Here is a 12,109-nt window from a genome sequence, read left to right as displayed (position 1 = left end):
AAAAAGAACAGCGATGAAGCAGGAAGGGTGGCACATGGCAGATCTCTGCAAGAATTAAGGCAGAAGGGAACGTGGGAGCTTGCCCTGCCCAGGGAGGAAAGGGAGCTTAGTGGCAAAGAGTTTCACCTGGAACACAGCAATTTAGCTGAATCCTGCAGTCATCTCCTGTATGCCTGGGTATAAAATATTTGATCGTCACCCTTCCCACAGATCCAGCTCCAGACAAGTACATGAAGCTACTGAGGCTTCAGCTGTACCAGTAACTTAAACTGCCCTGGCCTCCAAGACAGGGAAAGACCCTTGGAGCACTCTAGCAGCTGACCCATGCCTGGGAATGGTTTGCGGTAGCTGGCACAGGTTGAAACCATGGCAAGAGCCACTCCAGCAGCTTACCAGGATAGAGATGTCACTCCAATGCCTAGAAACGCACCAGGCACAGTTCAGTTTGCTGGTGGAGACCTGATCTGACTTAAGCAGGCATGTTGGCATCTCTGTGCTTTGGAAGAGGTGCCACTGGCAAACCTGGATCATGCCGTGTGGATGAACACTACATTTCAGCCTGTGTAGATCTGTCACTGCCTTGTGCTCAGTATGAGATATTGACTGGGGGGATGTTTTAAAAAACAGAGCGCCATTATTAATGCAGCAAGCCAAAATTACTACAGGTGTTCATAATTCAGCTTCATAAAATATTCCTATGCTTTCTCATACCTGTCAAGTAAGCTAATTTATGTCCAAATACTTTTCAAACACTCATTTCCAAAAATAGTGCTTTGATTTTAAAATGTGAAGCCTGACCCAGAGACGTGCAGCCTCAGACACCCAGAGATGCAGCACCATACCCAGACTCTCACTGCAAGTCTGACATAGCTGAGAACAGAACGTCCTAAACATTTTCTGTCTCTCATAAGCAGTTTTATGACAGACCATTCCCAAAATCCTGAAGATGCTGACGCAATTAAATCTACTGAGAATATTTTCCTATAACAAAATGGTGTCTCCATCCACATAACAGCAGGTGATTTTATTACAGTATTCAAAACAGACAGAATTCTAGCATACCACATTTTAAACTCTAAGATACATTACTGGATACTGCTAGAACAAATCCCCGCTGTATTTGGCAGGAGATCTTTGTCTTTCCTGGTTGACATGTATTTATACAGTGGGTATGCAAAAATAAATGTTATAGTACAAACCACTTACAATGAGCGAAGCCAAACCATGTTCTAAATACACATTAATTTCCCTGAAGTAAGAAAATATATTAGTTTTTTCCAGTGGACGGAGGTAGCAACTGGATTTGGAAGGCAATGAGGAAGCTAATGGAAAGTCATCCTCAGGGTGGGAAGTTCATAATACACACTCAAAAAGTAAAATCTTTGTTTCTCCACCCAACCTTGATCCATCAGAGATTTTCTGTTTGAACAAAACTGAGCTGGCTAGCCACTGACAACTTGGAAGGCTGTAATCATCTCCACATAACCAGTCTCCACCCAACAATTGTACAAAAGTTGCTAAGGCATCTATCAATAGACATGTACACATAGCCCATAAGTATTTGCTTTTGCTACCACAAATGATTACACCAAGCTATAGCAACCATAGTTTCTGGTAAGCATATACAAGAACCCTAGAAAATGACTAAGTTAGCGAGAAATCAACTGTTGCTGTATCCTGGGCCAGTTTAGTTACGTTATTTTGACCTAGGAGAGCCTCTTTGCTTAGAAAAAAGCCAATGCATGAAGTCCCACAGTAGCATCATGCTCATCAGGAAATTTCTATGAAGATCCTTTTCCTCAAATTACTCAGAAGTTCAAACTATTTATCATATTCTGATTGCCTTAAGGCCAGATCATTTAGGAAAAGGAGGCTCCCCTCCCTGAACAGTCATGGGTATATTTGTTTTTAAATACAAGCATCTTTTTGCACTGCCTTACATTGGAAGTTGCATTATTTTGAAATAAATACGATAACAAATAAGTTAAATAAGTTAAGGCATTCTGAATGAAAACCACATCAATGCACTCCTTTACTACTCTAGCTCTGTTCCAGTCTAATCAATTAGGACAAGACAGTTTTCTCACATACAAAGTAATGATTTAAATAACTGATTTAAAGAATGAATAACCGACATAATCCTCTTTAGTGGCTATGCCATCAGTAAGGGATACACCTTCCCACTGGCGGGTGCCTATGAACTGTTTCCAAGCTGACTCATCAACACATTGGTGCAAAGTGCCACAAAGAACTTTGTATGCTCAATATAACCTTTAATTCTTACATCAAGAGGTTACTTGATACTTTTTCCTACCTGCTTGTTTGTGAACCATAGTGCTGTAATTCTCCTTGAGGGAAGTCATACACACGTGCAGGGAACATCTGGGTCATGAAAAACAAACTAAAATCCTCTAAAAGCAATCACTTCAGCTTTGACATCACTTTAGCTTAAATAAAAACATATCTAAGTGACTATACAGCTCGCATGTTTGCAAGATGTGTGCCTTTTCAAGTGGGTCTAACAGACCTGAAGTAGGATATTAACAGATGGAAGTCTCCCCCTCTCCTGCCCAGTTACAGCTCCCTCCCATTTCATCAGCTGTTTATTTCCATCATCTTCTGCCACCTTCGTTCACAGAAGTTAGCCACCTGAGCTTACCAGCAAAGCATCAACCTGTAACAACAGGTACCTTGAAGCAACAGATGCAACCTTTCCAACTTCAAAATGCCAATTCTCACTGGATCAACAGGATCTAGTACTTCTGAAATCACACACCACTAGTTACATTTTAAAACTTCAGTACTGGCATTAATACTATACTTGTCCATCTGCCTCTACCCTTTTGAAATCTTGCTGATTTCACAAGCTAAATGTGGAACCTATGTTTCTCCTGCTAAGTACTTATCTCAATGTTATCTGGAGCTAATATTCAGAGGGAGTTGGATCTTCTGAAAACAGAACCTACTAGATCTTTTCTGAGTTGGATTTCCACAACATAAGGTCTCTCCAGAATTGTTATATTCTTTGAAAATGCAAGTCCTTTGTTACGTAAACTGTTTCCTACTATTCCTCTTGGCCTTTAAAAACAATTCTGCTTGCAAGATGACAAGAATCTTAAGAGAACACTAAGCCCCGATGTTTCCATGAAATTGGTCTTTGAGGATCCTGTCAGTGCCTCAAGGCTACTCAGCCAGGGCTTTGTCACCATGACTGCTACACTGAAAGCGAAGCTCTGCCCACTTCCTTAGTGGAAAGCACACTTGCAGGCACACCCCATGTCAAAATCCTTTTCTTACTAAGCTAAGTGAACATCTGGAAAGCAAATGGAAAGGGATTGTTGAACTGGCTCCCTCTCATCCAAATTACACAAGAAAACAACTCAGGGAAATTCCCAACATATTTTTGTTTCTGCTTTATAATCTCAGTATTTAGGTATTTTAATATTGATATGAGAGTATGCCTGCAGGGCAAAATGCGACCTTTGGAGTTTAAAGCCAGTAGTTAAAGTGTCCATCCAGTTTAGTTCATGTAACATTCAGTTTCCATCACAGTGCACAGGTTTCAAAGTTCTCTACAAATTCCTATTGTATGTTTGCAACAATGCAACATTCAGGTACTTAAGAGACACACCATCCCTCTTCATAAAAATAATTATTAGATTCTCTTGTCATCCATTTGCTTAAACATAAATTAAATACTCGGTTCTCTAAGTACAAGAATTACAGCAAGATGCAATTCCAAACACTTATATGTATATAAGTATATATGTATATGGGTATGTGACAAAGCATTTTGGTTTCTTTTTTTTTTTTTTTTTTTCTTGAGTAGTATTTAGGGACCTGTAGGTTTATAGGACCTGTAGAATATCCTTATGAGCAGCATCAGAAAGCAATGCTACAGATGATGATGCAAGCATCTCTTTATATATCAAACTTCCCAAAGTTAAAAAACAGATTTAACGATCCAGTTAAAAGCCTAAAATTCCAGACAAACTTTTCAGAGCTTAAAGGAAAAAAAAAAAAAGGTTTCCTATTCAGAAGCTATACCAGATTGTAACCCTGTAAGCATGCTTTGGAAATCAAACTTTATTGGATATAACACCAAGCAACTTGATCTAGCTTTTATGTTGGCTCTGCTTTGAGCAAGGAAATGGATCTCCAAAGGTCTTTTCTAGCCTAAATTACCCTGTGATGCTGCAAATGAAGAAGTTTTGCAAGCCACAGTAGTCTGATTTCCCCGCAGAGCCTCAAGCCTCATGGTTGGATGCTCCAGTCCCAGCACAGCAGGAGGTGGAATTGTCCCGCAGGCTCCTTCCTTGGCAGGCTGTCCTGCACCTACAAGGACCACACACAAACTGGAGCCTTTTGAAAGGTCACAAATGGGGTCTCTCTCCTTGACCTGCTTTTATGAACCTTGAATATGCTTAATACCTTCATAAGCACTGTCTTGATAATTCTTGTCAAAATGGCCCAACATTTTCCAAAGATACTAGTGAGGTCAAGACAGACAGACAGGCAGCCCAACCATGTACACTTCATTTCCTAAGGGAATATTTTGGGGGAAAGAAGGATCCCCACTCTATAAATGATGAGTGTTTGAAAATTATATGAATTCTGTTGTTCTGACCAAAATTAATAAAAAGAGACTGTTCTGAAATGCAGAGGAGCAAAACAAGATCCTATTTATACACCGTTGTACCTACACTTCACTTTTTCTGAAACAGAGTCACTATTTCAGCAAGACATTTTCTGCAATAACAACAGCAGAAGGGGTTCCCCTGCCACATGATTGGATGTGAGGAGCCCTCAAGAAAAGAGGGAAATGGGCCAAGTAAGGTATTCTTTATTCCATCCATCATTCTTCCCTCCTGCAGATTGGTAAAGACCCCGTGTCCCCTCCTGGACCCAACCCTGTCCCTACAAGACTAACAAAGCCTTAACCTAAAAGAAAAGCTTGGGCTAAGTCTTTCATGAGAAAAACTTCCATCATTCAGAAAGGGAAAAACCAGAAGGACCAGACGGAGAAGCACTTTTCTCATCCTTTCCCTCATTCTATCTCTTTCTGCCCAGCACAAACAGTTTGAAATAAGTGACTTCACTTTTTGCTACCCAACCCTGTCAGCACAATTCTTCACTACCTCATGGAAGAGTAATGACATCAGAAACAGGAGGGACAGTACAAAAAGACTACTGGGTACAAATGGCTCTAAGCTTTGCCATCATCTTTTACATCCACTTCTGTCAGCTCAGGATTAGAGCGTGCCACGGGCCTAGGGCAATAACATAGTCCAAACCTGACCTGATTCCTTTGTGCTATCTTTTGTCCTTTCTTCCAGCGGAGAACGGGCTTGAGAGGAGGTAGTTCCTTGTCTTCTTTACCTCTTTCTAGTACATGCTCCCCAAGACTGTAAGCAGCTTCAAATACAATTGGAGATATGACATCTTTGACTCTTCTCTGTAAAATAAAGTGGACAGAGATATTACCTTCACATACAAGCAAGCAGATTTATATATATATATAAAACAATTATACACACAATTTAAGCGGAACTTATATTCAACACTGCAGACATGAAGCAGACTTCTGTTCCCCTTGGTCTGCTCAGTGCCAAACAGGAAAAAGCACATTATACCAAAACAAGACAGATCAAAACAAAGACAACAAAAAATGAGTTACTTTTTTGGTACTCTTCGTTCCACTGAAGTCATTGGCCCATTTGCCACACCTGCAAACCAAGTGTTTTTCAATAAAACCAAAACACTTCCTAAAAAAAGATTTAAATTAGGATGCATTTCCTTTAGTACTGCAAAATTTGGAAGCAAACAGTGAGTTTTCTCTGGGATTTCTAAATCCTCAACTTTGAAGTCACCTCTACTGTACACCACGTATTTAAAAAAAAAAAAAAAAAAAAAAAGGAAACCATCTGGCCTTGTTTTTTTGTGTTTTTCCTTTGTTTTTTTGTCATGCTCCCCCCCCCCCCAGTATTAATTAAATTATTAAATGGTTAAATGTGGCTATAAAAAATAAAGCTACAGACACGCAGGGGCAAGAGAAGCCATCTTCCAGCATGATTCTGAAAGGAAAACTCAAGCTTTCTCCACCCTCAGAGCAGTAACATTTGCAGGAAATATGGAAGAAAGTTTTTCAGTTTCTTTGAATCACTGTGTTCTAGGTTTCACACCAGAAATACTATAAGTGGTGCCACATTATTTGTCTGATAGAATAAGAACAAAATGCTCATTGTGCTCTGTTCAGTCTTGACTTCCAAAATCCAATTTACCAGGAAATAGAAATGGCAGACATCCTACCTTTTCATGGGCAAACATCCCTCCTAAATTTCAGCTAGTTAAAAGACTGTGTGTAAATTCAATGCAGATTGAGGTGATAAATACCATAAGTAAGGACAACAAATCTTCAAATGGGCCAACTCTCAACTTCACCTTGAATCCCTCAAAGGGATGAGACATCAACATCTTCAGCGTCTACCTCTCCTACTCCCTTGGGTAGGAGTTGTGCCATTAAGAGATTAGAAAATAGCAATGCTAAAATTCACAGAAGCTACTAGTTTTGCTCTCGCAGAAGATCATGTGTAATAACTTCAGTGAGGATTGTATCAGCATACAAGACGACAACACATACACAGAAACAAGACCATAAAGAGCATATCATGAGGCAGCAGTGAAACACAACAAATCATCAGACAAATTACCACCTAATCCAACCCTATGCAGCCAACTGTGTCAACACAGAGCAATTAAAACTGTAGGCAGTGAGTCAAATTAAAATCCACCTATGGCTTTTCTAGCTCTGATACTGCAGTATGGCAAGAGTAAATGCTTAATGACTTTTAAGTGTTTTAATATGATCTTGCCGGGTTCAGTCCAATGCCCTTTGAAGTCAAAAGACAAGTTTCCCATTGACTTCAATGAATGTTGGAGTGTGCCCATATTGTTCACTGGTGTCTTTCTGTTTCATTTTAGTGGTGAAATTGTGACTTCCAGCAGCTAGATTAATTACATGTGTGGATATTCCTCCACCACAGCCCTGGGGAAATGTATTTCACATACCCACTTGTCTTTAATTAAGGATGAAAGTATGAATCCTACCCAGTTATTAATTTTGCCACATGTTCAGTCCCTTCTGCTCACAATCTTAAAATACGAAGACAACGTTATGTGGGATTTTTCCTAAAACAGACACAAGACGGTTCTCTCTCTCAGGTATACCACAGACTGTCTGGGAAGTGAGTGCATAATGAAAATACTGAATATTTGCCCAAAAGCAATTTGGAGAAGCAATATTTAAGTCAGATATACACCCACTTTCTTTCTCGGACAGTCTACCTGCTTCCAGTAATTGGATCATGTACTGGTGACACTGCAGCACATGGATCACCTTTAAGTATTCCTGATTTCTAAGAGTTGAAAGATACAATGATAATCAGGTTTGAGACAGACTGAAAAATTCTTTGACTCAAGGAAAGTGTTTATTGTATTTTTTCTCAGTTACATGGCCCAGCTGAAGCGGACTTGCCAAGGGGAATGGTTTCTACAAGCAGCTTTTATATGTATTCACCTTTCCTCACTATGCTAAGGAAGTGTCAAATGTTGAAGACACTTCTGAACTGTGAAGAAGCATCCCTGGCAAGTCATAGCACATGGAAAGCACAGCTCTGTTAGCTGGAAAAGATGTCTGGAGGATATCAAAACAAGCGTAATACTCAAGGAGTTCACATTATCAACAGAAACAACCCTACAACAAGTGTTCAGTGAGTAATAACAATAAATAACATAAATAGCCTGGATGTCACTAAACTGGTATAAATTTTTGCTGTGCCTGAATTAGACCAAGGACCTAAAGGTAAGGCACGATTCCCCATCAGCTACACCATGTAGTTTGCCTGTTCTAAAAGCCATTTCTCTAGGGTGGTTTTGTTTTTTTTTTGTTTGTTTGTTTGTTTTATTTTTTCCTCTTTTCTCTTTCTGACCAGATTTCATCCTGGACATAAGAAACTTTTGCAATAAGGCGTTGCAGAAATCAATACACTTCAGTCCCAGCACATCGTCCTTCCACCAGCAAACTCCCTACAGGGGAAACAGCTCCTGCCAGACATATTCCTCCATCTGGATCGTTCTACCTTTTCCTCTGAGGCATGTTGCATGACTACTCTGAATTGATGAAAAAGTTGTTTTGGTACAAATAGGCTTTTTTTTTTTTTTTTTTTAATCAAGGTGCTCTCCCTCACTATTATCAAGTGATGACAAAGAACTCAAAGTCCAAAAACAGCACACTTAAAAGCATCAAACAAAGCAGTAAATTGCTTTGAGGTGTTTCAACAGACACCTGAAAGCTCACCCTAACAAAGAGCTGGCTTACCATCTACTCTCCCAGAACAATCACCCCAAAGAAATACTTTTTTTTTTTAATGCTGTGGTAGAAGCTGGGCACAACATACGTTTTCCTTTCTTTTGTCTGGCTTTGCAGGGGAGAAAAAAGCAAGCAAGCAAGCCACTGCCAGATTCATGACTGCATTTCTGTTTGGCTTCTGTACCTAAGGGGTCCTAAAAAACCTGAAAAACAATCACAGAGCAATGATCAAATGTCATAGCTGTGATTCTGAACAGCATTTCAATTCCCTCTCTCCAATGGAGTGTGATGATTTTAGGAAATTGTTTTCTGCCTTTTTTTTTTTTCCTGGTAGGCACAGCTTAATGCACGCCGTGACAACATAAACACAGACGCAGACTGCAGCCTCACAGAGGCATACCCTGCCTTGTCAGGCAGACGCTGTCTTCTCCAACACTAACTTTGTGCTACCAAAAACCCACACACATCAGAAACTTAGGAAAATTTGGATGAAACAGGACAGGGTTTTATTATAGGGATAGGATTTGCTCTGCTCACGGTGTGAGCAGTTGCCAGAGAGGACTGGATACCATTTCAGCTTTCTTTCGGCTCAGTGCCACAGTACAGTCAGGGGACTCTACATGAGCCCAATAAATCATCACGTCTAATCCCCTTTCTTCTACAAGGTGAAAGTCTCCAGCAGGGACTCTGAAGAGTGCCAAATTCCACTTTTAATTATGGCCAATGGTCTGAGAAATAAATTGAGATGTAAATATTCTCTACAATCCACAGCAAGAGTCCTGCAGGAATAAAGGAGGAAATGTGGCCCTTTAATAGCAACAAACCATTAAGTGAGTATGAAGTCATTTTCAATAGCACCGAATGAAGAAATACATATTGCCATTAGCTGTGACTTCTATCGCTGCCCCTTGCTTCTTGTCCTTGTTCACATCTTTTGAGTGTTTCTCTTGTTATTCTCTTTGGGAAAGTTATCTGCTCTGTCAGGCCTTTTTCTTGCTCTCTGACTTGATCCTGAGGGCATCAACCCATGCAAAATTTCAGAGCTTTCAGTGAATTCGGAACAGCTTTTCAGTACTTCTGAGAATTAAGCTTTGTTTAGCTTGATGACTGAGAATGAATTTGAGAACCTGGCTTTTAAAAACATTCAACTTAAAACTTCTAGTCTAAACATATTTATTTCAAGTTTTAAACAAGCACTAATAATAGACTATAAGCATTTTTACAGGCCTAAAATACACAAAATATATTTGACAATCCTACTTTAATAGATAACATATTAATGCTGTAAAACGTATAAAGCCATGGTGCTAATGCTAATCCAGCACAACACTTTAATCAGCTTGCAGGTCACTACCACATATGTCCTCAGCTCAGTGCCAAGGGATAAATAGTTCCCTACTCAGTGGTTTCAGAAATGACTCAAACCTCCACCAGCTTTTAGAGCCAAAGCCAACTACTTCCACAATTTATCATACATTTATTAAGACCTGCAGCCGGTATTTTATATATTATGGCTCATGAATCAGTAAGATTAGTGTACAACTTTACAATTTTGTGTACAACTTTTAAAATTAATTAATTTCTCCTATTATCTCAGCCTCGCTCCCTGAACCATAGGTCATTCAATATAAAAGACTTTGGTGCATTCAATTCAGTACAAACTTGGAGACAAACTTGCATTCATTTCAGACAAACCTGCACCTGAAAATGAGTGAGGAGCAACTTGCTTTCCCTGTTCCTTGCAACACTTACAGCAAATCTAAACTACAGACAAGTTTAGACCCCTCACGACACCAATTCCTAACACGTGGGGCAAGTTACTACTTTCAACCTCCTATTAATCCTGTGCAACAGAAAGAAACACCTCTATCCCCAGGAGAGCCTTCCTCTCCCTCTCATCTGTATTTACTTTGACAAAGACATTCTAAGACTTGAAATGATTTTTTTTCAGATTGGTGTGATTTTAACATTTGTATCTCCCCACTGCAAAAGCAGACAGAACAGTCATGCCAAAGTCATCTAGAAGAATTTCCATTCTGCATACAACATATAAACATGCACACACACATTTTAGACAGTCTTGTAGTCAAATGGGGAAAATTCAACTGCTAAGCCTGTTCCAGTGGGGAGACAAAACTGGAAGATTATTTGGTTGGTAAAAGCTCATTTAAAACACTATTGGTGAATTTTTGTCAAATTAATAGCATATGAAAGCAATCAGAGGCCTAACATTTCAATAATCTGTGCTTCTGTTTTCTTTTAAGATCTTGTGACAGGTACAATTCAACAAGTAGGCAAACAGCCTTTGTTGATAAACTTCAAACATTACAAGGCTTCTGAAGAATCCCAAAGTTTAGAGAAGCAAAAAAAGAGCAAAGGACTTGCAGGGTGTTACACACTCCAGCGTTATTTACTGTTTGAAGGAATGGGAGCGCTTTCTTTGTCCTCATCCTAAGTGTGTTCATCTGGCACACAGCTGTTTCCATCAGGTCAGCAACTCTCCCTTCAAACACTGATAATGGGAAAGATGCTGCAGGGGACAAAATAGCAGACCTTGAGGGAATGCGGTCCTAAGCAAACACGAGGTGCCCAGAAGCCTGCGTGCATGGGAGGGACACCCTGAGATGGTGAGGGAAGGGCTGGGAGTCCCAACCCCAGCTGGGTAGAAGCTCACTCTGAGTTTAACCAAGTGCTCCCCATCCCTGTGTGTCTGGCTTCCAGCTATCAGCTGGGGAGTGATAAAGCTATTACCAATGTCAGCATGGGAGAGACTGCAATCAGTGGCCTCAATACTCCATGTCAGAGGTTACAGAGGCTTAACAATAATATATTACTGATAATCTTTCTCAGTAATCAGTGACAGAAGTCATCACATGCAACCCAACCACAATGTAACACATTACTGAGCTGAGACCTTGATTTTCCAGCTCAATACTAAAACACATTATGACAATATGGTTTCACAGTTTTGGTGTTGTTTTCTTTTCCCCACACCCTAACCATACAGTTTAATGTTGTGTCTTTCATTGTGTCTAACAGTTCCAGGGTAGGGTTCTTTTGTCTTTTCTTTTTCAAATCACCCATTTCTTTCTCTCTTTTAAGGTTCACTTTTGATCTTTCTTTTCTGGAAAATTCTGGAAACAGAATTAAAGGAGAAAACATAGCTCAGACACCCAGCTTTTTGCCCCATACCAGGCTGGCCACAGCTATCCATGTAACATAAAAGTGGCTACCTGCAATAACAACAGCACTGAAATATAAACAGTCAGAAAAAATGCTGAGAGCTGATGAGCTCATTGCTCACCTAAGTTCAGGTCTTCATTTCACAAAGAGAACCCAAGAAAGAATAACCAGGGAAGCAATTAAAATATTTATTTTACTCTTTCTGAACGTATAATATATTTCAGTAGGGAATTACATACTGAATTGAGACAATAATTAAATCCAGACTCCTCCTGCACATATGTAACCCTATCGTATACTTGTCTTTTCCACTGGATTTACCATACTTCATATTCTGCTGATATGACATTTTATCATAACCAAGCCTTAAAGAGATTTCCTTTAACACTGTCTTAAAACACATTGAGTCCAGAATTTGAGTTAATCCAGCTACCTGTTTCTCTTTATACAACATGTCCCTCCAACTCTGATGGAAAGGCTAAACACAGCGGTCTCGGTATGAAGCTGTTTGAGAAGTCCAAGAGCCTTGGTTCCTGGGCCATACAATAGTGTAACAAG

At 39.8% G+C, this 12,109-nt stretch overlaps 1 protein-coding gene across 1 annotated transcript in view; it reads right to left on the bottom strand.

Moving 5' to 3' along the window:
* The window catches only part of ITGA9 (integrin subunit alpha 9), a 215,354-nt gene that overhangs the window by 96,940 nt on the left and 106,305 nt on the right, over window positions 1-12,109 (bottom strand). The window contains exon 16 of the mRNA XM_084282712.1: window positions 5,300-5,455. Coding sequence (XP_084138838.1) covers window positions 5,300-5,455 — 156 coding nt within the window. The remainder of the gene's footprint in view (window positions 1-5,299; window positions 5,456-12,109) is intronic.

Source organism: Netta rufina (assembly GCF_964035555.1).
Source record: "Netta rufina genome assembly, chromosome: 2".
In the NCBI taxonomy this organism is placed as follows: domain Eukaryota; kingdom Metazoa; phylum Chordata; class Aves; order Anseriformes; family Anatidae; genus Netta; species Netta rufina.
The sequence above is the reverse complement of the archived record's forward strand: the minus strand, read 5'-3'. Positions and strand labels throughout refer to the sequence as shown.